The sequence below is a fragment of the Pygoscelis adeliae genome, unplaced genomic scaffold (assembly GCF_000699105.1).
Source record: "Pygoscelis adeliae isolate BGI_AS28 unplaced genomic scaffold, ASM69910v1 Scaffold48, whole genome shotgun sequence".
Lineage (NCBI taxonomy): Eukaryota > Metazoa > Chordata > Aves > Sphenisciformes > Spheniscidae > Pygoscelis > Pygoscelis adeliae.
The window spans coordinates 2,915,003-2,942,532 of NW_008825618.1; the positions used below are offsets into that span (position 1 = coordinate 2,915,003).

General features: G+C 38.3%; 1 protein-coding gene across 1 annotated transcript in view; it reads right to left on the reverse strand.

Moving 5' to 3' along the window:
- FGF14 (fibroblast growth factor 14) overlaps nt 1-27,530 on the reverse strand; it is a 421,172-nt gene that overhangs the window by 100,159 nt on the left and 293,483 nt on the right. The window contains exon 2 of the mRNA XM_009333339.1: nt 3,884-3,994. Coding sequence (XP_009331614.1) covers nt 3,884-3,994 — 111 coding nt within the window. The remainder of the gene's footprint in view (nt 1-3,883; nt 3,995-27,530) is intronic.

Consider the following 27,530-nt stretch of genomic DNA (forward strand, 5'->3'; position numbering starts at 1 on the left):
AAAGAATCAGAATTGCCTGTTTCCCAAATTAATTAGTCTTCCTACTAAACCTACCCTTCATTCATGTGACAAAACTTTGAAGATAGACCAAAGCCTGAAAATGAGCCATTTTGTGGAGGAGGGGCAGGGAATGTAATGCTTTTTACCACAAGCTCAACGTGGAAATCTGTTCTATTTCTTTATAATTTCTATGTCGTAGCTTGTTTTTCCCAAATAGTAATGATGAGGCCCATGGACAACACTGAAGCAAGTTCCATTCACACCAAGTAATGCTGAGAACTGCTGTAAAATCCAGGAAAATTAGAGCTAGAGAAGGACAGCTACGCTGTGTAGGACCTCAGTAACCAAGCCTACAGCTTTAACCACAGTCACTCCCGCTTTCACTGCAAACAAGCCACAAAAACAAACCAGAAACTGTAAGGCATTAGAGGGAGGAAGGAAAAAACCAGCTAAAACAAGAAAAGCAATGCAATAAAGCCTCCTTCCACATATCACTGAAAGTTTGGCAAAAAAATACAGACTGTACACACAAGATGGTTTAAGCTAACAGCTTTGGTCTGGTGATGTGATTTAAGGAAACTCAGCACCATTAACCAACAGGTGCATTAATTCGTACTCTGTCACAAAACATCACTAACTTGGAAAAGATATAAAAAGAAATTACAACAATGAACTGAAACCCATCGGTCTATTTAGGTTGGGTTCTAATATCATGGCCACCAACATGAGCAGACGAAAGTACATTCAGGGATGCAATTACAAGCAGCAACATCTTTCTTCCTTTTTCATGCAAGGGTTTGTGACAGCCATACATTAAAAATCTTGCCATCTATCTCCGCAGACTCTAGCCTTTACTCAAACTTAAAAGAAGCCGGCACAATGGCTTGCACTACAGCAGCTGACCGACACCACTCTTAAAACTCATTTTGACTTCAGATGGAAGCAAAAAGTCACATTAAAGAGACTACCAAGAAGCTTTAAAGACAAACAAAAAATGGGTTTGAACAGAACCACTCAATTTGAACAGGCTACGCCTTAATCTTACTTTACGCTACCTCTCTATAACACTGTGACTCCAATAGTGTGTAAATTATGTTTACTGTCATACATATAAAATAAGTACAAAATCATATATGCACTTGAGGGAATTTTAACTTCAAGCACTCCTCTAACTGCTTGACACAGAATAAATTGCAACAGCACAAAAAGTAGCAGCATGACTAAGCTTCAAACAGGTTCCTTGCTGAAGACAAAAAAGAAATCACTTCTCTGTCCCCCCGCTACTCACTCACTCTGGCTTCTCTGACAGCCAGCTACTCAGGTGGTCAGTGCACGAGGAGGACTCTCTCACGGGCTTCAGGGACAGTGAATAGTGCAGCAGACGGGTGGAAGGCTGGCAGAGATGCACACCCTTCGGCAGTCTGTATTTCCTCCATTTTTATGAAACACGCTTCAAATGGAAGTCATGCTCACAATCAAGGTAAGCCTACTATCTGTCCTATTGACAGCTAATACACGTCCATCCCTTTGCCCACTGGGCACATTAAATAGGCAGCCTGCAAGCTCCATGGTCAGAAGCAGGATTTTTCCCCCTCTGGCAGCTGCCGAAACTTATTTACCGGTAAGCCTCAGACAGAAATTATCAGATAAGGAGCTCACAAAATAAAAGATCAAAATATTAGGAATTCTATCTGTGAGAAAATTATTGTTTTAAAGTAAAAGAGAAAAGGAAAACCAAAATATGCTGCAATAAAGAAAAGCAATAGGAAACAAGAAGTTCAACAGGAAATGGAAGGAAACAGAGTGGAAAGGGAAAAGAACAGAGGAGAAAGACTGACAGCACAAAAGAAACAGACACATATTCATATATCCATGAACATACCAAATGGATCCATCTTTTCAGCTCTTAATATAGCATCAATACATGTATACTAGCAAAGTTTAAGGTGGAGATTGTATGCTTTCCTGGCAAACACATTAATTCTGCATCGTTATGGTCTAAACTGTCTTTACTAAACAATATTGTAAAATTGGACTAGTGAAGAAACAAATAGTGAATCACACCAGTTAAAGACAGAAAAAAATCCCTTTAAGGAAAAAGGGATTTTATCCTAAAAATCATGTTGAAGTAAAAGACAGTACTATCTAACAGTATTTCTCCAAAATATGCAATACTGCTATCTGGTATTTGGGTGAGTTTGGACAAGTTCTGTATTTAAAAATATTTATAATATAGAATATTCATTCTGCATTTTGGAACAACAAGAATAAGAGAGATGGGCAGACAGATGGAAATCCAGAAAGGCAGGGAAGAGTGGAGAGAAAGGGAAAATGACTTAGTAAGCAAAAAAAAAAAGGAAGATTTGTAAAGCTGACAACAGCGAAAAGAGGAAAGTAAGGCGCTATGGTCTAGTTTTGTAAAGATTCAAAATCCATAGAGTTCTAAGATTAAAAAAAAACAACAGAAATAACATTAAAACATTCCAAAATTGTTGCAGTCATACACACCTCCTCACTGAAGCTGAAAATAAGAGGGAGATGGGCAGAGAGAGAAGTAGAGGGGGAGAGAGAGACACGCTCACACTCTAAGACACATTTCTCAGACCTCATACAGGCAAAGCTTCTATAAAAAGCAATAATGATCTCGTCTGTACAAGGTCTTAGTATCTAGTCCAGTACAGAAGTGGGCATGAGAGATGGACACACTGAGGGAAGAAAAGAAACAAGGAAGTGGGGTGGGGGGGAACCACTTGGAAAACAAGCAGGGAAACACACATCAAAATAGATTAATAAATTATTTTTCTCAATTCTAAAAAAAAAAAAGAACAATAAAAGATGATCATGCTATCTGTTGATGAAATGTGTTAAAAATGACAGCCGTGCATTAACAGATAAAACAGAGACCTAACCAAAGTAAAACAGAAACTTCAAATCCCTTAATTTCTATAGCCTAATTCCAACATTTTTGAGGAAACTAAAGGCTTATTTATATATGCATAATAAGAAGATAAATCTTTTTTATTAAATATGCTTAAAATAGACCTCAAGATCACACAGAAATGTTACTTAAATATGCCATTATCATTAAAATAAACAAAATACAAATGTTCTCTGCTAAACAGAAAATTAAAAATCAACTGTTTCTAGAGTAAGAACAGGTTTGCTTAATTATCATTTGCAGCCGAAGTTATCAAATGTATATACGCCCATTGAATGAAAATATGTGGCAGTACCATAGGAAAAGAGTACCAAAGCAGCAACCCGCGTGGCCTTTCAAGACTTTTGTTTGGAATAGTTTTGAAAACTGCCACTGCTTCAGTCCCTACACTGGCAGAAATTCTCTTAAAATCATGGAACTCTTGCTGGTATAGGGACTGTAGGATCTTTAGCCCCAATTCAGCAAGGTACTTCAGCATGTGTTTTAAGCAGGACTTTGATAGTTAGACATACACTTACTTGCTTTGCTGAATCAGGGCCTGCATGATCAGATTTTTCAAGGAATTTTTGTTTGCATCTCTTTTTTTTGGTTATTATTTATTTGACGATAATAAATTTATGTTAATATATAGCTTTTATTAAAAATATTTGCAATATAATTTTACCATTTTTATAAAATTACCGGAAGAAAACCATTGGCCTAAATATCTCACCCCTGAGGTCCATCAGCACTTACGCCTTCCCCTTCAGGGGGAATACATTTAGGCCAACATCCTGCACGAGCCGTGCTGGCGGTCATTAGGCTCCGAATGGACAGAACCATCCTCCTTTCGACAAAACACATTTAAAAACCCTCCAAAGGCATTAACACTGTGTCTGCGCGTACACACTCAAGCGATGTAATCTGCGTGTGCGATTAAGACATTCCCCTGGGGCAGTCACTTACTAGAATTACTGCTGTCATCCTTGGTTCCATCGAGACTTCCATCGGGGTGCATTTGCAAGTAGTAGCCTTGCCTGCAATATAACCTGGTCACTATACCCTTGAGCTGGGGATCTGAAAGACAAACATATTTTGTCACTAGCCTCAAAACTTTTTCCAAGAGTTATCCCTACTTCTCTCACTGTAGGAGGAAGTTTGGTGAAGCAGCATTGCCGTCTTAAAAGTAAGTACTACATCAGGGTGGGTCCTGGTGGAGGTGGAGAAAAATCTCGCCGCAGAGTATTATTAGGCCAGTTGCGCGTCCTGTCCTCTGCCTCCAACATCCTTCATTATAATTAACACAGGTAAAACACAGAAAAAACAAACACCCCAAACACCCATAGTCAAAAGACTTAAACCAGATTAAGCCCTGAAAAAAATTTTAGACTTCAGCAACAAGTATAGAGCCTTACAGAAACTAACAAAACATTTAAAAAACCCTACTCATTTCATACATGTTAGTAACTTACTATACTTCACGTAAGTTTTAGGGACACTTGGAGGAAAAGGTCTGTCTCTTCTTACTCTCTACCAAAACTGATAAACTTATCTGGTATAATATTTCGTAACAGTGCCATCTGAAGAGTTCCCGAAATATTTTACCAATCTAGAAGCGGATGCAATTCACCTGCCCTCTTCCACCCCCAGGGAATAACACCCACGGTCAGGGCAAGACATAACCCTCCTTCAACAGAGGAAAAAACCTGAAAAAAAGCTTAGTAAGCTAAAAGTATATGGCAAATTCAGGCAGCTGAACAGTTAAGCTACTATGTTTAACCAAGAATTGGGCAGGGGCTGCCAAGCCACACCTTCATGATTCATCTCAAGGACGGTGCCTTACCAAATCACAAATTAAGCTGTTGCAGAACTGGTTCAGTGCTGAGGAAGAGGACATTGCATCTTAAAAAAATCAACAGCACTACCTCTGTGTGATATTGGTATTAATACTGTTAAACACAAAGTTTACAGTATTAATTGATACTCCCCTACAGTATCCTAAGGGGAGGTGAAAATAAACACTAATAAACAAAACTGCCTCTGAGTGGAATGCTCTGAAGTTTTCTATAGAGGCTCAGTTCCATGAAATGATTATGAAAATGTTAAGTTTTTCTTGAATATTCAAAGTACAAAGTAAAAACAATAAACCCATCTAAATTGAAAATATAAGATTAAACTGTAAATACCATAAAAACTGTTACTATAAATATTAACACTGTAAGACTTTTGTGGCATGGAAATAAATAATGTAAACATTTGATGGTCAACATGTAAGCACATTACAACTTTTTTCTTTTCTTTTAACTGCAAATTTTGCTTTCCATGAATTTTTACATTAACAAAAGTTTCTCTGTCTTTATATAAGAATACTCAGAAACAAATATTTTTAAAATTTATAAATTCAACAAACTGTATTTTCTCTGAATGTACTGTCTCAATCAACTTAATCAGGCAACTCAAAGGTATTTTCATAATTTAAAAATGAGAAGTGAGTTCCTCTTACACAGGCATTATTCCTATCAATGCACGTGCACTTCCAAATTGACAATTTTAAACATTTTTGCTTTACACGTTAAAAAGGCATCTTAAAAGACTAAAGAAAAATATTAAAAAAAATTATTAAAACTAGAGCTTTAAAAAGTATTTACAGGAAAAAAATCAGTATTTTGAAAAACAGTTTTTACACCCAAAGAATCATGAATAAATGATACTTTATCATCACTTCTAGCTCAAAGAAGTATCATAGGAAGGCAAAATACAGTCAACTCACTATCAGCAGCTGTTTACATCTACTGCTTCAAGGGTAAAGTGTGAAACTTAGAAGTGACTTTCAAAGTTGTTCTTTATAATCATTCTATTCATTTTTCTAAATTCACATATAAAATCTACTTTCTAACAAGAAATTGCACAATCATCAGCCTATGTTTTCACCAAAAGCATTATTTAAAGTTAGCCCTGCTTTACTAGCTATCCAAAATTATATCTGAATGAAAATAATTTGGTGGATAGCTATGCATCTCAGCTAGCATTTCAGGCTGTGTGTGATGAGACAGGGTACGAACCCCCCATTTATTTGTTCACTCAAGTCCAAACACAGCAAAATAATAACTATTATAGCATGAGACCAGAGGATCCTAGTCATGTGTTATATCTCACTTGTATACAGTTTTAATGGTGTCATTTGTCAGAGAACTGAACAAAACTGTCCCAAAACATGTCTCTTTCACTTGAATGTTTCATTGAAAACTGGAATTCACTACTAATAATGTGATACTAATTAATATTTTCATTGTGCAAAGTAGATCTCTGTAGACTAATAAATGGAAAAAAAAAAAGTCTTTTCCCATGAAATGCAGTAACTTAAACTTTCTTTTTACTTTTTTCCCTGTGGATTATTAGAACCTTTTTTACCCACCCTCCTAAGAACATCTTTTCTACCTTAAGTTCCTACCTGTCTTTAGCAAGATTAAAACTTTTATTTCTGACAAGTAATTTAATCATGCATTTTTTAATAGTCCTTGATCATAATATTTAGTTTATATATAACACAGCACTTTGGATCTACAAATCAAAGTAAATAATGACTAAATGTTTTAGCTGAACAGTGCTCAAAAAACTGGGGGAACTGGACAATGAGACATGGTATTTCTTTTATCTTAGCCAAAAAGCAACGCAGATTTAGTGATGGAGTTGTATGAAATGGCTCATTAATCTCAATGCAAGTCATAATAAGCAATAGTCGAAAAGACTACTTCATACAGCCTTAAGGTAAACATCTCCAAGATGAAGCAGACAACCCTGTCAGGCAAGGAATTTATCTCTTCTCCTTGCAGAAAGATAAATGACTCTTTCAGGTCCTTTTTGAGACACCTGGGCAGCAAGCAGAGAAGAGAAATCTGCTAGTCCCTGTATTTCTTTAGCATTTTAGCTACCCATTGTCACTTAATAATATTATCGGAACAGTCTCAGCTTCAGATGCTTTACAAATGAGTTTCTCAAATCCTTCTTGACCACACTTTTTTTTTTGTTTTGCTGTCTGCTAGAAAGCAGGAGCGACCAGCAATGCCCAGAAACACCAGCAGAAGACTGATGCCGCCCGTCCGCAGGTGCACTGGATACGTTATGTTTTTTAACTCCCACCGCAGTGATACAGGTAGACAGACCAGCAATTACTCTTACCCTTTTCTCTCCACACATGCCTTTTTCTTCCCACATGAAAGAGAAAGGGAATGGCAGGAGAATACAGCAAAATGATAAAACACAAACGAACAGGATGACAGTAGACGACCTCACCAAAAAGTTCCCATCTCTCAGGATTTTATTGTAGATATTTTGCTACTAATTCTCTTAAAGTCCTAGCTGCCACAGCGAGGTGATTTTGTGAAAAATACTGTTTCTACTTAATTTTATACACCTTGGCTTCAGGGGAAAAAAAAACCCCAAACTGGTAAACTTGACTGTGGATCAAAATCAAAGGACAGTTCAACATCTCCTGATGATTTTTATTGGTCTTATTTTGCACCTTGACTTCTGCTGTTGAACAGTTCAGCGTGGCAAGTCTGCGATGCTCCACCATGGAAAGAATTATTCTGACTTGTAGTTATTAGAGGTTGTCGCTAAAAATTCAAAGACATTGCACTGAATGGACAAAGCAACAGCTTCTCAAGCCTCTCTTCCACAGCAACCTGTGTGACAGCAGCCACTTGCTGCTTTTGTTGCTTTTTTTCCTTGTCAATGGCGACGGCAGGATGCATTATTGCAGTTAGCATGCACACTCTTGTCAGTAGCTTTTCTGATGTCCTCAACAAAGGCAGAGTTTAATTAACATGTCTTCTCTTCTCCCTTGAATAGTGGCTACAAAAATGGCTTTGGCATTAACTCATGACAGGCTGAGTGCAGCTCTTGCTTTAGAATAATCATGACACTTTACGTTTTGAATTAAGAATATTTTCTGTTCACAAACAGAATGGTTTTAGCATCTCCTTCCCCTCACAGGCTGCCAGGACAGATCTCTCTAGAAATGTTATAGGTTTAAAATAAACAAGGGTGTTAAAGATTTTACCTTTGTGTTCAGACATAGATGAATTTAGAATGCTAAAAGGACAATAATGAATATTGTATTTTAACACAATGAAAAATGAATCCCTTAGCATCCACCGGAGTTTTAATTTTTAGTTTTTACCATAGGAGGGCTTTTTTTGCCTGTCATTATTTACTTACTCCCTCTTTTGAGTAAATGTACTAAATAAAAGCCTGTTTAAGCTGACAAGCAAAGGCTCAATAGTGAGTTACTCTCATATCAACTCACATTCTTATGGAGAATATACTGCACTATCCAGTCAATTGCCAGTCTGTCACAAAATGAGTTGCTCAGAGTCAAATGAAAGTTAGTATTCAGAAGTAAATTCTGCTCAGAGAGCAGAGCATCAAACTCATGTTAACAACTGGTAGCTCCAGGTCCTTCACATTTTACTTGCCCTTTTTTCTTTGTATTTCCCTCCTGCAGTTTTTACTTTTGGATATTTCAGTGCTAAAAATACCACTCATGCTGGTCCAGAATAAATCAGGCATCTTTTTTTTTAAGATTTCTGGTGCTCCAATAGTCACCATGACTTGTCATTTCTCGCTCGCTGATGTTATGATCAGCATTTGTTAAGAATCTTCTCCCTCATCTATTAAACTTTATTTGAAATATCAAAAACATTTATAATCTATATTAGGATTTAAAAAAGTCAAACCCCAAAAAAGCTGCAACCCCCAGATTTCTTGTGAAGCTGGGAAGCAAAATACCCACCCAAAGCACAGATTGTCTCACCCACTCCAGACCTGTCTCCCAGTTAGTTCATAAGGCCTGGGATGTGTAAAAGGCCACTTTTCCTGACTTCTCACACAAGAGTACCCTGACAATAGTGTTGTGTGGAGTTTTGGACTGGGATTCTTGCAGTCTCTCTTGCTGAAGTCACCCTACTTTGTATAATAATTAACTAGACCACAGTTCAAGGCAGCCTCCAGCCCTTCACTGACTTCTGCACAGAAACCTATTGATGCTTCAGACTACTGTCTGGATACTATTCAAAACTTCAAACGTGTGCCAGTACTACTTAGTATTTTAGAAACATTTTCCACTAGGCAATTCTGTCCCAGAACGAGGGACCAAATCCCGTGTAAAATGACATTTCCTTTTTGGATTCTCATTTCAAGTATTTCAGTTCCTGCTGTAACACTTTTTCTCAAGCATACTGTTTATGTTTAATTGCAACAGTACTCTAACAGGTACAATCTGTACAGACGATCGCATTACACTCTTGCCTTGTTTTTGGCAAGTTTTGCATCATCATTCCAGCACATGAAAGTGCAGGATCCTCTGATACACGTTACACAATCACAAAAGCAAGCTTCCTAAAGCAAGTACATAGCCAATGGGGAATTCAAAATACAGGATTTTGTACTTCATTAAAGGGGATAAAATTCAAATTAGGCATCTAAAACCATAATGTTCCTTCATTATTAAACTCTTCAGTTGTTCTTATGATAAAAGCTCTTGCATTCAAAAACTTTATACACTCTTAACTTCTTTATTATTTTGACTGTCCTGTCACCTGGTGTCTCAGTGTTTCAAAGTTTCTGATTGTGTTGGTTTTACTTTCTCTCATTGTTAATAGGAAGTGATAAAATATGGGCATTTATATGCTGGTGCTCTCTGATTTTAATAATAATGTTTTCAACATCTCATAATACACACCAGAAAGATAAAATTTAATTAAAAACTTGGAAGAAAAATATTTTTAAAAGAAAGTTTTGCTCTATTCAGGACAGAGGGGAAAAGGATATAATGTGAACTCAGAAAAGCAATAGCTTCCATTATTCCCTGTTCCCATAAGTAATAATAGTACTTATTCTGAAATGCGGTGGCTTTGTGAGCCTATTTCTCTGTGCTCACTTATTTTCCTGTCCTCACGATGATTACAGGGCACTCAACTTTGGTGTTTATTTTTAACTCTACTTTTTGTCCGTTCATGCCTCGCATCATAAGCTCGTCTCCCGCAGAACCTTGCTTTGAGAGCACATTTAAGAGAGACAGAGAGTCCTCCTATGTTCCCGTGCTGTCATTGTCATCGGCACTTCCACAGCGTTTATGAAATTTCTTGGTAAACTATGAAAGCGGGTTGGAGTTCTGCAGAATGGTTGCTTTTCTTGAAAGCACAGCTTCGTCCCCTTTGTGCTGGCGTCCTTGCCTTTGTACTGCAAATGTTTTTATGTTAACTGCAAAATGCGCTCCCTTCCATTTGTGTGCAGTGACATTTTGTCTCTAGGTCTTACAATACACTTGTTTACAAAGACATAAGATCCCAGCAAAATGTGAACTGTTAAACGTAAATTACATTTCAGTCCTCTTCATGAACAAGTAATATTACTGGAGATATAGGACTTCAAAGATATGTGGCCAGGATGAAAGGAAAATTGATTGAGAAATGGATAATCCCATTGTGAAAGGGAAATAAATGTATTTCCATATTTGTTATTAGTTAGGAAAAATCTTTATTATTTCTGTATAAAGCAAGATTACAGAGGTCCCATCAGACAAGCTGAAGTTTGCACTGTTAATATGAATAAAATACCTTATTTATTTAGAAAAAATATTTATTTGTGTAGGAAAGCATGAATGCACTGGCATTAATTCATATGGAAGCTCTAAAAAGAATTTTTAATATCATTATTCTTACAGTACCATTAATAATTATTTAATATTTTTATAACATTCCATTGCTCTTTCACAAAGGGTTGCTATTTTCAGTTTAATCTCCAAAATCTCTAAGAACAACAGAAATGAAAGTAAGGCAATATCACCAAAAAAAGTATAATCGAGGATCTACTGTCTGTTTCTTTTTTTTTTTAACAAATTATATACCCAAGAAATGTCATGAGTTATAGGAAGCAGATTATTAAGAACTACTTGAACCAGAAAATAGCAAGTCATACTAAATATTTCAGTCGTTCTTTCATTTTTGCAGTGTAACTAAGTGTTACCCTGGAATGCTATTTAACTAGGGACCTGCTGAAGAAATAGCAGACATTTTCCTACTTTATGCACAAGAACTTGTATATTTTATTTGCAAGAATGCAGTGAGATGGAGAGACAGAAAGAGAAGCAATGCATGGCTGCTTTGGTTTTCTGAGATCACGTTTTCCCCAAATCCTCCCTGTGAGAAAGACGAGAGTCCTGCTCAGCCTACAGACTGCAAGGCCTCATAATCTGTGGTATTAAACACAATTCAGAAATCTTAAGAGAAGCAGCTTGGAAAAGTGTGACAAGAAAATAATCCCCTGTACTTGAAGAACACAGTCTGTACCATTTCTAATTCAGAATTACAGACTCATTTCATCGGTATGACAAAGCCGTGCCTCTTTACTGGAAGTGTTCCCTGCTTATTTTTTGAGTTCAGGGTTAACTTGGGCCACAAATTCAAGGTTTTTTTGTCTTCTCCCCGTCTCTGCTATCCAAGAAAACTTGGAATACACAGAAAGAAAACAAACTCTTATGAAGTTACATGACCCCAGAAGCTGAGCTTTAAGGAAATCAGTAGATTTTGACACTGACAATACAGGACAGATCACAGAAAACTGTGACAAGCAGTCACTCAACGAATCCTTTTTGAGGGACCTCAGCACAAACAGCCTTGCTTCTCTGGAACTGCTCTTGCTTTGAGACTGACTCTAGCAAGAAAAAAAATGGCTATAAGTGGCAGACTCCTAGCCACCCAATGCTCCTAGATTAAAAAAACCCACAAAACCCCAAACAAAACCCAACCATTTATCCCACCTAGATTACTCTGGCTCTCTTGGAAAGGCTATTTAGTCCAGATATTTAGCTACTAACCAGAAACTAAGCAGAACTAGATTCGCAGTATACCCAGTCTCTAAATCTAAATTTTATTAGAACACAAACCAGAACAAATAGCTTTTAAATATATAACCAGAAAGTAAAATAAAAATAAGAGTTTTATAAGAAATCTCCCATCCTATGTGGTGCATTTTTGCAGTGACTTCATGATCTGTTTTTTTCATCCTGCTTTGCCTCCAGTCCAGCTCTCTCACCATGGAGAACTGGCTATACATCTACCACCTGTACTTTTTTTAACCTGTTCAGGTGACAGGTTCTCCTTGCCCTGTTTCACACATCCTGTCTTTCACTCCCTACCCGCTGTACTCTTCAGTCCAGCATCGTTTCCCAGCTGTGCATCTCCAACTATGCTGAGCAGTCAAGACGACATAAGAAGACAGCCCTCCTCCCTGCTGCCCAATCACATCTTAAATTAATAACAAAACACATTTGTAAACTTAAACAAATATGCCATCAGTCACATATATCCTCCTTCACAAATTTATAGAAACACTCAGATTCTCTTTAGGGTAACTATGCACATAACAGAAGATACAAACTCGTAGCTACCAGGAAATAATACACAGTCTGTAATTTCTGGTTGTATACACAGAAGTCTATGAGCACATTGAGCTAAAGCCACCAGCAACTTCATCAGACATCACATGCATTTTGCAGAGTAGTGAGTCAGTCTGAAGATCCATGGCAGTTCCTAATGTGTATTTTCTCCAAGATGTGTAATACAAAACTGGCAAAAAAAAACCCAAACCAAAACATATTCCTCAAGTCTGCTGAGCCACAACACTTCCACGATGATGGCTCCTCCCTTCACTGTCTGCTTGGCCAAAACCAGTTACACCGGTATCATTCCTTGTCAAGTCTGGCATCATCTCTTAATTTATTACAGATGCCCAATTACATTGTGTGAAGATACTAAATGAGGCAAATTCCAGACCTGTCGTTGGTGTCTTCCAATGACATAACAAGTGACATTCCTCTGACCAGGTATGGACATCTGCCCCTGAGCTAGTGATCTTGAACTCCTTCAAGAAGGAGTGGGGAGAAACAGGCAGCTCTAGGTATGATTTCCCTCATTCAAAAGGACAGGTCAAAAATGCACCAAATGAATTACACCCAAGACAGCTTGTTTATCCACCCAAAATATCTGTCATGATAGATATTCAGGCCTGTTCACCCCCTGGAGACACTAATGCTCTCAACTCTTTGGACGAGCCTTTCCTCCCCAGGACTCAACTCCAGCCCCTGTCAAACTATTCTGTTTGGACTAGACTTATGATCTGACCCAGACAGCCACTCATTCACTCTTACGTTGTGTTGGGAGACCCACCTGTACTAAAACAATGCAGCCGTATGGGCACAACTAAATTTAAACTGGTTTGCTTAGCATCCTCAACTATCAGCTGCTGACTTTTCTCACACCAGGGCTTCCTCTCCACCCTTCAATTTGAAGCTTGTCCTGAAAACTGCTTTACAGAACATACACATTCAAGTAGCGTGTTTTAAACAGAAATCAAGAGCAATTTCATTCTCCAGATCCGTTTGCTTGTACTGCAGCAGTATCTTGTTAGCCCCAGTGAAGACTGAGGCGCTACCATGTGAGCCAGCATTCAGAAGCTCCAACAGGTATGCTCCTAAAGAAAAAATTACAACATTTTCTGAGTATTAATATTAAACTCTTTTTAAATCTCTCACATTTCCTGCACATTTGTTATACCGACAACTTAAATGTTATTTGAAGCTGAAAGATTAGAGATTGAAAAGCAGGAAATTTATCCCTGGGATTTCCACAGCAATTTTTGCCCTTGCCTGATGACGCTGCAGTGACAGCACTGCTATTAGCCCACATCACTGAGCAGCTGCAACAGGTGGCGCAAATTTTACTCTGTAATAATGTCCTAACGACTGCCTTCGACTGAATGTTTCGGCTTTCTTTAGCTTCACAAGCCGGGGCCTGAGCTTTCCAAGGCCGGGGCAAGGCGGGCAGCTCAGGGCCGGCCGCGCAGCCCCGCGCCCGCAATGCAGGCCTCGTCTGGGCGGACGCCCCTAGGCTGCGGGCTGGTCGACAGGCTGGCACACTAACTTCAAAACCCTGCGTTGACTCAGTGTAGTGCTAAAAATTCGCTGCCTGTCCTGTTTTCGTTTTCTAACCCTCACGTGCTCTTACTTGGGCTGTCTGATGCGCAGCCCGAGGGCTGCTCCTCTATACCATAACCAGAGGTGTTGCTAGTGCTTCACGTGTAATACTGCAGGTGAAATGCTGCACAATTTAGCATCATAACACATCTCCAGTGTATATTTACATGCACTTCAGAAACAACATAGCATAGCATGAAATACCTAACACTTTCACGTTTTATTAGAACATAAATTCAAGCCTCTCCAGCTCCTAAGTGCAGCCAGAAAAAAAACCCAAAACATCCCAACAGAAAGGATATTACTAATTCAGAAAGTTGTCCAAAATTAATCTACTTGCTTTTCAACCAAGCTTACATTATAGTGGAAGTCCCTGTTTATTTTTCAGAGGCCTTTGATGTAGTTCTCTATTTCTACACTCAATTACAGCAGAAATCTCCAACATAAATCTTGTTCAGATTTGACACACAAGCCAAACTCCCTTTTCTACACACAGAGAGGAGGGGCATGTATGGGCCTTGATTATGCTTTATTAGGTTCTTTGCTAAAATCTGTGTCAGTGACCCCATCAAGTGGGTGACACTTGATTTTTCTAAGAAATTCTTTTTAGCTGTATGCAAAGTGAGGGTTTACCAGAGAAGGAAGAGGAGGAAAGGGAAAAGAGAAGGTAAAAGCTCCCATCACCCTGTCTAATGCACTGTCAGCTGTGTGCTGCCACAAAACTCACCCCCCATCTTTTTTAGTGCATATTTTACGGACAAACCAGAAATCTGCTGCTTTATAAACAAAGTGTTGCTTCAGCTGTTTCTAGGGAACATAACAAGACAGCAAAGGAAGCGCAAGACATATTGGAAAGCAGCTGAGCAATGACTTTGCTTTCAGTACAAGGCCTGGAGATGCTGGGCCATTCCCTACCTATGGTAACCATACAGCCCTTGCCACTGTATTGCCAAAGCAACAGAGGGTTTTTTCAGCAGGTGCTTCCTTGTTGCAACAGTAAGTAGAGAAGTGGCGGCTACTCACCTTACTGAGAAGGACTCACACATGGCTCAGAAACTATTTACGCCGTATGACTTTAGGTTTCTAAGACGAGCGCCCTGACTCGTGCTCTGAAAGGTCATAAACTACTCAGGGTGCCTGATGCTGAAGACAGAAGTCTGAAGTTGGGTGATGTCAATAAAGGAACCATGGTGTCACCCAGAATGTTTGCAACTGAAAAAGGACTTGGATCTGAGTCTCCAAAGTACCAGCAACTACCTGGAAGTAGGATGGCTAGCCAGCCTTTGTTTTTAGAACCAAGATCAACAAATTTTTTTTGTAGTTTACCAAAATAAAAGAAGAAGAAACTTTGAAATAAAAAGCAAAACCAAATGGATTAAAAGCTTTTCTGTTCTTCTCTGATAGGCCAAAGTGAGCAATGGTGTACCACTGGCAGTTGAAAAAACATTGGGTCACACCAAACCAAACAAAATCAGCATTAACTCAGAGTTTAAATCCTTCATTTTCTAACAAACTAAATACTTAATTCAGTCAAAGAGTAAATATTTCATTTCAAAGATGAGTGCAATTTTATAATTTTAACATTAAATTGACTGACAACTTGAAATAAAGACTTGCTTCAAAACCGGAAAACATAATAGTAATAAAAATTGTAAAATCCCTATCTGAAAAAAAAAGGCTTACTCCAGATTGCTTCCAGGTTCACACCTTTTCCTCCTACAAAGAGCAACGTGGTTAAACTAACATGACTGTGAAGACTTTTGTTGCTTTGAGTTCTGCATTTTAGAATCAACAAGCTTGCAAAGCACCTTTAAAAATAGCCTTGTACTACGAAATATCCCATCTAAAGCAAAGAAGTACACAAATCCTTTCTACCCGAGGTAACGGGATCAATTCTGTGGCTTCCGGTTTCACTTACCACAGTAGTTCTGATGTATGTGAAAGGATCCAAAACCTAAAGACCTCGTCATAGATATATGCCCTATTTGGAAACACAGAGACACCGAGGAAGCAGAGTATTACTACCAGGTTCAAATTCTCATAAGAGCAGAGTCTACACCCTTCCCGTTGGGAAAGTGTCATGCACTCAGAGAGGACAAGTGTCCTCTATTGAATTTCCTTGGCTGCTTCCTGAAATCTCCAGATGTCCAGCTCTAATGCAAAGAAAACCAAAGTTAGTTTTTAATTTCTGCCCAAAATGACATCACAAGTTTCTCTGTATTTCTAGTTTGCATTTTTTATTTTTAGAACATGGTTAGTTTTGAATATTTTGACATAAATATTTTAAAGGCCATACAGTTTTGAAATTATTATTCAAGTTCAAAGTAAAGACAGGCTGTTTCCATTATATCTAGGTTAAAAAACTTGTGGTATCTACAAGATTCTGTGTGTCCTGTTGATTACAATATTCTGTAGACTCTAATGAATATAATGTTACACTGGGACTCTAGCAGCATGAAGAAGGTGAGGATGGTCCAGTGGGCAAAGCCCAGAGGTCTCAGTCAGGAGAGGAGTGTGGGTCAGGCTCCACTTCAGAGGGGACTGGGCTGGTACAGAGCACTGGGGCACGTTCCTGGAGGAAGATGAGCACTGGCCTCATATTGCAAAGTCACAGTAAAAAGGCCCTGCTGCCAGCAGATTTCCAGGCAGAGTCTCAACACAGGAGATCAACATCACCCTCACTTTACAGACAGCAAAATAGAAGCATGAAGAGGACAGATGCTCTGTCCAAAGCAGCAATAAAAATGAGGTTTTCTGCATCCTAGTCCAAGATGTAGATGCCCCTACCAGCCTATACAAAAGGACTTAATATGACTGGAAGAGACACAATTAACAACTGGATAGACAGAAACCGCTATTTACAAGCATGTCAGAGGCCAATTACTACCCTGAGTTTTACATTAAATTGAGTGTGTTTATTTGTGTAAGACAGTATTAATCCCACTGTTGAGGCAAATAGAAGGATTTTAACAGAGGAATTTAAAGTGGGGGAAGTGAAGGCAAGGGGAAAAGGCTTGCCGCTGTTAATAAAATAAATAGATGTCAGCACAAATAGACATCACTTATTAGAAGCCTTCTACCCATGTAGCAGAATGACGGCTTATAAAATCTTTCCCCAGTGCTTTAATATCTAGTGATGAATGCAACTGGAAGGGGAAATGAATAAAAAAAAAAAGAAAGCCTTGTCAACAGTTTGCAAACAATTCCAAATAAAACAATCTGCTTCAAAATTATATTTTGGACAGTTCATGCTAACTACTGGATATGTGTTGTTCAGAAGAAATAATTTCTCAGTGGAATTGCCTCCTTTGAAAAGCCACAAAGCATTTTAACAGCAGTGTTTGTACACTGTAAATAACTCTAAGACTTTTCTTAAACTCCTGAGACATTTAAAGCTGAATAAACTGGAAATTAGTATGAAGATTACCTTAAACAGTGTCGGGACACCAGCAAAAATCTAAAATGTTGAAGTTCTCAAAATCTCCTAAATAACTAAACATTAGTAAATGCTTCAGGTTTCTTCCACAGAAATGTCCGTACTCCAGTCATATTAAAAGAAGATAAATGTTAGCGATGAGAGCTAAAATTAAGATAATCAGAATTTCTTGGATCAATACAAGTAGAAGGGAGACAACTGCAGGTAAATGTTGGGGAATTTTAGACTTCAGAATCTACTTATTCCACCATAATACACCACCTCCTTTAGAAAGCCAACTTCTCTGTGAGGGAAGAATCTGGTTTTTTCCTCAGCTCTACTGAGAGCTGGAGACTCTGGGAAGCTGAGCTGTCACCGTGGTGCAAGGGAAGGTTCCCAAAGGTGCAGGCTCACAGCTCCACCAGGCAGCCTGCTGCCTGTCCAGGCACTGGAGACTGGGAGGTGTTCAAAAGGCAGAGAGCTTGGTTTTGGGACCTACAGTACTATTGTGGGTCTCAGCTCTCCTCAGGCCTGCATGCAGCATCTCAGGAACCAGAAGCAACCTACTTCTAGAGTAGACTAGAGTCATTAAGACTTCTAGAGCATACATCTGATGTAGTCTTCCTAGGCGCCCTTCACAGCTAGTGGAGACATCTATTCCAGGATGCCATGAATTACATCCTAGAAATAAGTATTTTTCATTAACTGCATGACAGCCAAAATATGAACCTATAAGTTGCTCAAGCTTTGGTGTCTACATAGCAAGAATTTGCAATCAATCAGGTGAATCTCATCCCAAGAGACTAGAGAAGCTCCATGGCCACCAATTCATTGGTTGGAAAACATACTTTGGTTTTCCTGGAACTTCAGTGGAATCAAAATATCCCAGAAAAAAATATTCTGATTCAATGGTAAATGACCACAACAAATAATCAATGATGTAACATATGATTGCAACGAAACTTCTCTGAGAAATGTTGTGTCATCTGAATGCAGTCAATATCAAAACCTTTTGAAATGCCATCCTGAAGGCAGAACTTTTTCAAAGCTGGCCTTAACAGAAGATTATTTCCTACTAGAGAGAAGAGGGAAATGTGCTCCGTAAACCTATTTCTCTCCAAAGAACTTAAGATGACTACCTTAAAGTCAGAAACCTAAGGAAACACATGGTAATAGTTAAATCTTCCCTGAAAGACATACCTGAAGGGGAATAGACCCTCTGCTTTTGTGACACTCACCCACAGCATTCCCAAAGAAAAATTACTTCTTTGTCCTACTTGACATCTGTCTTACACAGTCCCTTGAAGAAACAAGTTTATGAGATCCTTCAACAGCAACAAGCAGATTGCATAAAGATGTCATAGTGTACAGGTAACACCAGTGTACAGATACCATGGGTATTTAACTAGTCAAACCGATGTCCAAAATCAGCATGTGGATGTGGGAAAATGCATAGAGTAAACCTAAAGGGGATGAAGTTTATGCCTTTGTTTAGCAGAAAATGCTTCTAAGACACTGAAGTGATCATTTTTGTTTTGATTATCTGCCTAGCAAATATTCAAAAAGAGCTGATGAAATACAGATTCTCCTGTGCTCTGCAGTAATCCTCTTTTCACCTCATCAACCAAGAATGAGCTTCCAGCTTTGCAACTGTCCTACAAATACCACCACTCCACACCACCAAGTACTCTCTGATAATGTCCTGGCATTGGTAACAAACATCAGTCACCTCTTATCTGACTACGGCAATGTATTTTGAAAGAGCTTTCCAGCTAGAATTAAGCGGGAAATAATGTTCCCTTCATGAAATACTTTTTCAGGATAAAGCCCAGAACAAAGCTTTCTTCAAGAAAAATTAAAAAGAAGGGAAAAACAATACCAGAGTTACTCACCCAGGAATAACTAGCAGCCTGACAATCAGCACCCACTGGAGGTTCAGGTTAAAGGCTTTTTGTCTGAACCAAAGTGAGCAGGAACTCAGACTTGAAATGTCCACATGGTAGGAGAGTGCTCAAACCACAGAGTTGCTTGTTACACCCTGGGGTGTAACAAGAAAAATTCTCCAGCCTCAAGACACTTTTCCAACAGAAATCTTAACAAAACTATCCTGTTCTGATGGAAGCTTGGCATTTGGCCAAACCTGACAGAACAGTAAAACAGTTTCAGGTAAAATAAAAATATCAGTCAAACAATCTCTACCAGAAGGTCAGGAAAAATGTAGCTCGTCTGTCTAGGAAGAAGGATTACTGCAGACACATGAAAATTTCACTTTACTTGCTCACCATAAAATATTTGGTTAATTCTTTTCTCCTTCCCCTGATGATGACATACAGTCCTAAAGAACTACTTCATTTTTTTTTAAAGCAATTATAGTTACAAGCATAAATAACAAAGCAAAATGCAACTGAACATAGCACAACAGAAGGTCACTTGAACAAGTCACAAAATAAATTAGCCAGGTCTTCTAAAGAATCTCTTATTCATTAGGGCAGAGTTTCACCGCTGCTACAAAAGCAATAGAAAATCTCAAATTTAGCACACGCACACACACACGCGCGTGCACTGTTCCACCCTCTCCAGCAAAGGTGAAGCCTACTTACCGCTGTCATCACTCCTTTGTCATTATGTGAAAACACAAAGTGGCACAAACCCTTACAAAATTTGTGTTCAGTAGAGCTGCTAAAAATAACTCTTAGATAAATGAAGCCAGCTAATTTGTTAAAACATACCCTTAACTCATTTTGCTAAACCATGTACCATACTTATCTCTGCTTCCTTATAGTGATGACTGGAACTTTCTATCCTACACAGCTTTTGATGTCAAACCTAGTATGTTGCTGTGCCTCCATATCTGAAGTTTAGCATGTTTGCTTGTATTTGGTAGTGTAACTCCTCTAAGAATGTAAGCTACAAGACCAATGCAATGTACTGTCTGGATGCCAAACATGACTCATTTTAGTAAGCATCCAGTAAAACTTCCACCAATAGAATGATTTTAGTTATATTTTAAATCAAGTCTGATTCTTTACGAGACATAATAATAGCTTGATCGCTGTTGGGATTTTTTAAAAACTTCAATTCAAACAAAACCTTCCAGCATTTATTTCTAATAGACCATAGCAGTTTAATGAATCCATAGGTATCTTTCCTTATATTCAGAGTGAATGTGAACTTAAAGGAAGATGTATTTTTTATTCTACTTTAAGGTCTAGAAAGACAAGTATTTGCAGAGATGGTTTTATCCTTTGGAAAGACAAAACTACCTGTGTCTTTAATTACAGCAGAAAATATTTCTCTTCTTTCAAAACTGTGAAATAAGTAACCTTGTATCTGCTAGAGTACTTGGAAAGATACGGTTGTTATAACCTCTTTTCCTCTAAAAATTCGTAAGACTAGCCGTACGGTCATCCTGGTTTCTCAAATAGAAGAATGCAAACATTCTCACAAATATTATTTTTCCCCTTCAAATCCCCTAAGTAGAAACAATATAACCTTCCCTTTAAAACATATGAAATGCAGGAAATATATAATGCAGCGTACAGGTTTCACTGTCCCTCACTACATCTTGTGTAGCTTGCGTGGCTCTGTCCATCCTCCCTCAGCTTCCCCTCCCTTGCAGTACCTGATCTTCATGCATCTACTAAGGAACATCAGGAATGATGTACTTTCATTATCAGTCAGGTGTCTTTGGAAAGAAGAAATCAGGGATGAAAGAAGTCTGGAAATGGAAAGTACGATGAAAAAACGAAGGCAACCCATTACAGGTGATTAGAGGATTTTAGGCAATACCATATATCTTACCTTATGTAAGATTCCACTAAGCTCACTCTATATGGCTTAGGCAAACTAAACCAAAAATAGCAGCATGGACTATATTAAGGATATATTAGCAATTTTTACCAGTTCATTCCTCACTGGTCCATTTCAGCAGTAGTGTAGAAAGAGGTCAGGTGCAGGTATAAAGGACAGGTTCATAAAAGTCCTGTGTGTTAGCAGCTCTGAAGTTTCCGTAGTTAAAACTATACCATTAAAACCTACAAATGTAAACAAGGCCAAAGGGACATCAGAATCATCAACAGTTAATGCACAGAAATGTGCTTTTTCGCACAGTGCTAAATGCACTTTCTCCTTATCAAAAGTCTGTTCATGTATCTGCTACTGCCAGGGCTACTTCTAATGTGCTGTAATGGCTGTTCTCACAGCCTTGCTTGCTAGTTCCAGTGGTGAACTCAGAATGAGGAGCAAGTTCTGCAGCTTCATGTGCTAAAATTAAAATCTCAGTCTTGAAAGATTACATACAAAAATTAGTGAAATTTAATCAAAGTCTCTGATTTGTTTACCAAAACCTGTACAAAAGTTGTAGTCTGAGAACCAGCTGGCTATATTTTATTTTCCCTTTACAGAACTGAAACTAATTCCAACTATCTATTTTAGTAGCAGAAAGCTGTAAGAAAAATAAACTCAGTGAAATACATGGGGGGTACAGGGATAGACCTGAAGTTCAGAATTGTTTTGCTGCATTTCTATATTGTTCATCTTTAAATGTCTCTCCACCCGTAGCAAAGCCTGACTTTGCTGCCAGCTCCATTCTACTGGCCAAAATTACATAATTGCTGTCAGGTAGCTGGTTGTCACAAACCAACTGTTATAACCCTTGGTTGTGTTTTAATACATGAAACTGCAGGATCACGGCAGATAAGAGGCATTACAGAACTAATAAAAGAAAATTAAAGCCTGAATAATTCAGGTTACAGTACTTTCTAAATAAGTCTTGTATACCTACCGTAGTTTTTTCAATGGAACAGAATAGGTATAGCTCAATTGTTTGGTTTATTTTCTTTTCCCCCTCGGTAGTCAGGTGTCTTACCAATATGGCTATACAGTACTGCCCAGTCAGGATGTGCCTGTCAAAACAGGCTTTGACTGGAAATGCTGTTCTGACAAAATAGAAAATACAGCATGCTTTGCAGTAAAAAATCCACAAACCTAAATGTCGGTTTGTTTTCCCAGATGACAGTACAGTCATTTTCTGAACAGCTTTGTTTAATAAGTTGTTGGTATTACTACTACTCTGATTTGCAAGCTGAAGCTTTTAAGCAGCCAGAGCAGTTTCCAATGCACTGCTATGCCCTTCTGTTAGGAGCTGCTTATGAAGCAGACCACAAGCCGATTCTGCTCTATTTTTGGGTTTTGAGTGGTGTCAAGGTGCGGGCCTAGGGCAACACGCCTTCCAGCTGTCTAAGCTTTGTTGCAACATAGCCAAGGATAACTATGGCCTCACCTACATCAGAGAGTCATATCCTTCTCCTCAACAGTCCAGGTGCTCGTGGAAGCAACATCACCACCATACATACTTGCCACAGCAGTCACATAAATATCCAGAGCAACCTTAATATCTAATATCATAACTGATCTACATCTGTTATGTATCTATAGCTGTATCCTGTTGCTAGGATAGTCAAAACAACTTCTTCCCTCCCTTCTACTGTTTTTTTCTAATTTGATTTGCAGACACATAGTTACCCAAGAGGCACAGAAGCACTACGATATCTGTTTCACTGCTCCCACTGGAGCAAGAGGTGAGATCCAGCACTGGTTGATCTTACTGTAATGACTGAGCAACAGCTTCATGGCTAGCCTTCCTTCAGACTTACATTCACAATGCAGAAGGATGGCATCATAAATCCCTGACTCTGAATGGCAGGTCTCAGCAACTGCATTTTGGTATGGTTGGAAAACAATCCTGTTTCCTTTCAAAAGTATCTCTGCTGAAGTTTACAGGCAAAGGTGGTGGCAAAGGCCTTTCAGAGCTATGGAAATTCATATTTCTCCTTCCCTTGTGGGAATGCAAATAGGAAAATTTCTATCTTGCTCCAAATATAGAGTCTGAATGACCTCAATAAAGAAAATCTGTTCAATCTTCTCATCTTCCCCTGAAACAGGAGCTTAGATACCAGTAAATAAATAGACAAACTAACAATATTCAGAATTAGCTCACTGGTCAACTGCCTCACAATTGTTTAAAAAACACCGATCCAGTGCCTCCTTATGAAGAGAGGAGAATAAAGATAACTAGCCACACACTCAAAATGCAGAAAGCCCAATTGCATCCAGCATGCAGAAAGACCAAGGTCCAATTCATCATGAAAATGTTCTCTCAAAGCTCAACAAGTGATACAAGACCGAAAAAAATAATACTGGTATTTCAATACTTGTCCCCTAAAGACACTTTTCTGTTTCCATGGCAGTAGAGTCCAAAACTGTGTAATTTTCATGTTACTTAAAAAAAAAAAAAAGCCTTCACAGGGATAAAAATTCAACCTAATAACCAAATGGAGGCATTCTGGACTCACTGAGCTGTCAACATATTAAAGCCACTGTGCGAGACATTGCTGATACTATGGCAGAAGTGAAGAAACATTTTTTCACCTCCTACACAGCTATGACATATCCCTAAAAAAGAACTCGGTATGCCACAATCTATTGGACTCAGGATGAGAGCTGTGCCATTAGTCCTCTGGTGTCACATCTGAACTGCTTTGGAAAATAAACAGCATAGACCCAAATTGTTCCTATGTAATAACACCCATCTATCTGGAAATCAACTGGAACTAACACCGTTATACTTATAAACTATTACACAATCAAAAACTAGCTGCATCTCATATAAATAAATAGAATAAAAATAAATAGCAAATAGTTAAAGACTGTTTCTATGTCAGGTCTTGTCTGTAGTAGTCTGTGTCATCCTTGATACTATTAACAGCAACAAAAATACCTAAAAAGAAGCAAAACCTTTTTGCTGCTTCAGGCTCCAAATGTGGCTGGTTTCCCTACTGTAATTAGGAACTGAAGTTAATCACACTACTTACATGAGTAAGAAGCCTAAATTCAAAGAAACTGCTCCAAACAACCCCAATTATGTCCTAGATGGATACTAATATCAGGACAGAAATAACGAAAAAATTTAAAATTACATTGTCTTTACAAGTCCATTTAATCTAGAAGTACTTACATCTCTAGTCAGGTTACTCAGGTGCATTCAACTTACCCTTTCCACACCCTAACATAATTGAATTTTCTCAAAGTTTAGCTGAAATTTGCAGTGGATGCTTTTGGAATAACATCAGCAGCAATATACTAGCAATGCATTCCCTCCTTAACTACTTATACTCCACCCTTACACTACTTATACCTAAACACTCGTTAGCAAAGAGTAGAAAACAGGCTTCTCTTCCTTACATCCCTCCCTATATTTAAAACAAACGCCAACTGTGAAAACCAAAATACTGATACTGTGTGAAGTTGGTAACGAACTGACAAAATTACAGTTAAGAACCTCTAAGCATAAACATTTTTTAAGATGAGATTCACTGTGTTCCTCATACTTGTGCCACTCAGGCTGCTTAAACCATGGGGGTTTTAGCTGCTATTATTGGAGCTCTGCAAGTGGAGAGTTTTATGTCATGGCTTAACCTCAGTCGGCAACTAAGGACCACGCAGCCGCTCGCTCACTCCCCCCCCTCCTGATGGGATGGGGGAGAGAATTGGAAAAGCACAAGTGAGAAAAACTCGTGGGTTGAGATAAAAACAATTTAATAATTGAAATAAAATAATAATAATAATAATATGATAATAATAACAATACACAAAGCAAGTGATGCACAGTACAATTGCTCACCACCCACCGACCGATGCCCAGCCAGTCCCCAAGCAGCGGCCCCCCCGGCCAGCTTCCCCCAGTTTATGTACTGAGCATGATGTCACACGGTATGGAATGTCCCTTTGGCCAGTTTGGCTGTGCCCCCTCCCAGCTTCTTGTGCACCTCCAGCCTTCTCAGTCGGTAGAGCATGGGAAGCTGAAAAGTCCTTGGCTAGTGTAAGCACTGCTTAGCAACAACTAAAACATCAGTGTGTTATCAACATTGTTCTCATCCTAAATCCAAAACACAGCACTGTACCAGCTACTAGGAAGGAAATTAACTCTATCCCTGCCGAAACCAGCACATTTTAGTAAATCAGATCACGAATTTTTGACTGTTTATCCACGACAAACTTTGAATAGGACCTGCCCAGTGACATCCAATGACCTAGAAAGCTACCCCAGTAATTCAAGAGAAATGTTTGCTTATGCTACCGGTTCATTTCAACCATTACGTTTGCAACATAAAACCCTGGTGAACAGGGTGATGATTGATTGATTGAATTGTACTGAATATGATAAGCGACCCTGAGATGGCTATTGGCTTGATCCTGCCACTTTGTCATCGCAACAATGAGATACAAATGACTATTCATACTTTGGTTTAACTACAACCAGATTATTCCGGCTTAACCTACACTGATTTTAGTAGCTTTTAACTGTATGGAAAACCTGATGAGTCTTTGTTTCTCTGTTGTTAACAGAGACACACTTTTGAGACAGAAAAGGTCTGAGAGTGCTGATATACCTCTCTGTCAGTAGAGAACTAGAGATTACGGCTAATGGGAATGGCTTATTTTTTCTTTCTTTCTGTGGTTTGGAGTCAATTATCTTCTCTCTACAGTGATATTCACTGTTTCCAAAGAAAGATGGCTGCTTACTAGTAACATTCAGGGTTTTCTAAATGCCATAATTTAGATACATCTGGGCCGTCCACTCATTTTGATTTATTTACGTGCCTAACTTTTTTGCTCATTTTGCATCGAAGTTACAACAGAATACTTTTTATACAGAGCATTACACATCAATTTTACAAAGATTTCCAGAATCATGTGCATTACATCAAAAGATCTGTTTTTAGGGTAGTAACATCACAACCTTGCAGCTGTTTAGCACACATAAGCTACTTAGACAGTAGAATTTAATTAATAAATTTACATCTACAAAAGGGCTAAAATGCTAAATTTCTTACTTGTACACAAATTGCAAATTTGGGGACATCTGACCTTTAGAGCTGGAATTCAAAAAGTTTTATCTCTTTTTCCTTAAATATTGCCACAAAAAATCATTACTGAGGCTCTGTGGAAGCAGGTCTCTCATTTGCTTTAGCAAAAGTCTATGGACACAGGAACTAGAATGACAGTTATTGCTACTTTGTCAGAAAACTAAAACATAACTGGAAGCAATAATGAAGTGGGATTTACCAATCTAATGCCTGGAAGAGTTCAGCCATAAACTATTCTCTGCACAAAACCATCTTCAGAGGGGGAAAAAAAGAAAGGTAAGTAAAAAGGGGTTCTCAGAATCCAGACTGTTATTTTAAACAAGCCAAAACTATGCCAGTAAGGAAGGTAAGACTAAGGTCTTCCTTTTTTAATATTTATTAAAAAGGTATAAATCATCTGTGCACCAGACTCTTTTTGGAGTTTGTGATAAACACAAAACTTGATTACCCAAATAAAGCTATTCAGATGAAAAAATAACTTGTTTGGCAGTGAGAACTGATGATGATTATGTATATTGTTCACTATTAATAATTTTCTAATGAGTTCCTTAGGAGAAACATATATATTTTCAAATCCTTAAAACATATACAAGCTAAGTTCAATAATATTTACTAGAAACCACAAAGGTTTGCATTTCTTCAGAGTACCTGCATCAGAAGGGATCAATCTCTCAACTTTTCAACCCCAGGAATAGTTTTCTATTAAAAAATTCTGAAGTACCCTGTGTTATTTTATAATTAGTCCTACTTCTTGGCACAGTCATGATCCAAGATAATTGATAAGATAATGAAAAGGAACTAATAGCAGGAGGAATCCATTATTAATTTTTTGTGTGTCCCTACACAAGGAAAAGGGCAGACAACCATCACCCATTACAGGTGTTCATCCTGTAATCATACCTCTACTTGCTTGAGGGCAAGCATGGGCAATCTTCAGGACCGATGCCGTAAGTATACCTCCAGGTACAAGCCTGTCTGATAAGACAAGACTTGCAGTAGACACAAGGGGAGCTTTGCTAAAATCCAAAAGGCTGTAGTGAAGCCCTTCCTGCCATGCAAGTTTCTTTCTAGTGTCATAGAAAGAGATTCCATAGTTGATGGAATCTTATTTTTGTTGGCTTAAATAACACAGTTTAAAATGCTGTTGGGAACAAAATCTCACACATTTCATGTGTATTTTTTCTGATTACAAAGAAGGAACTGTTCTGATTACACAGCAAGAAAAGTGAAAGAAGA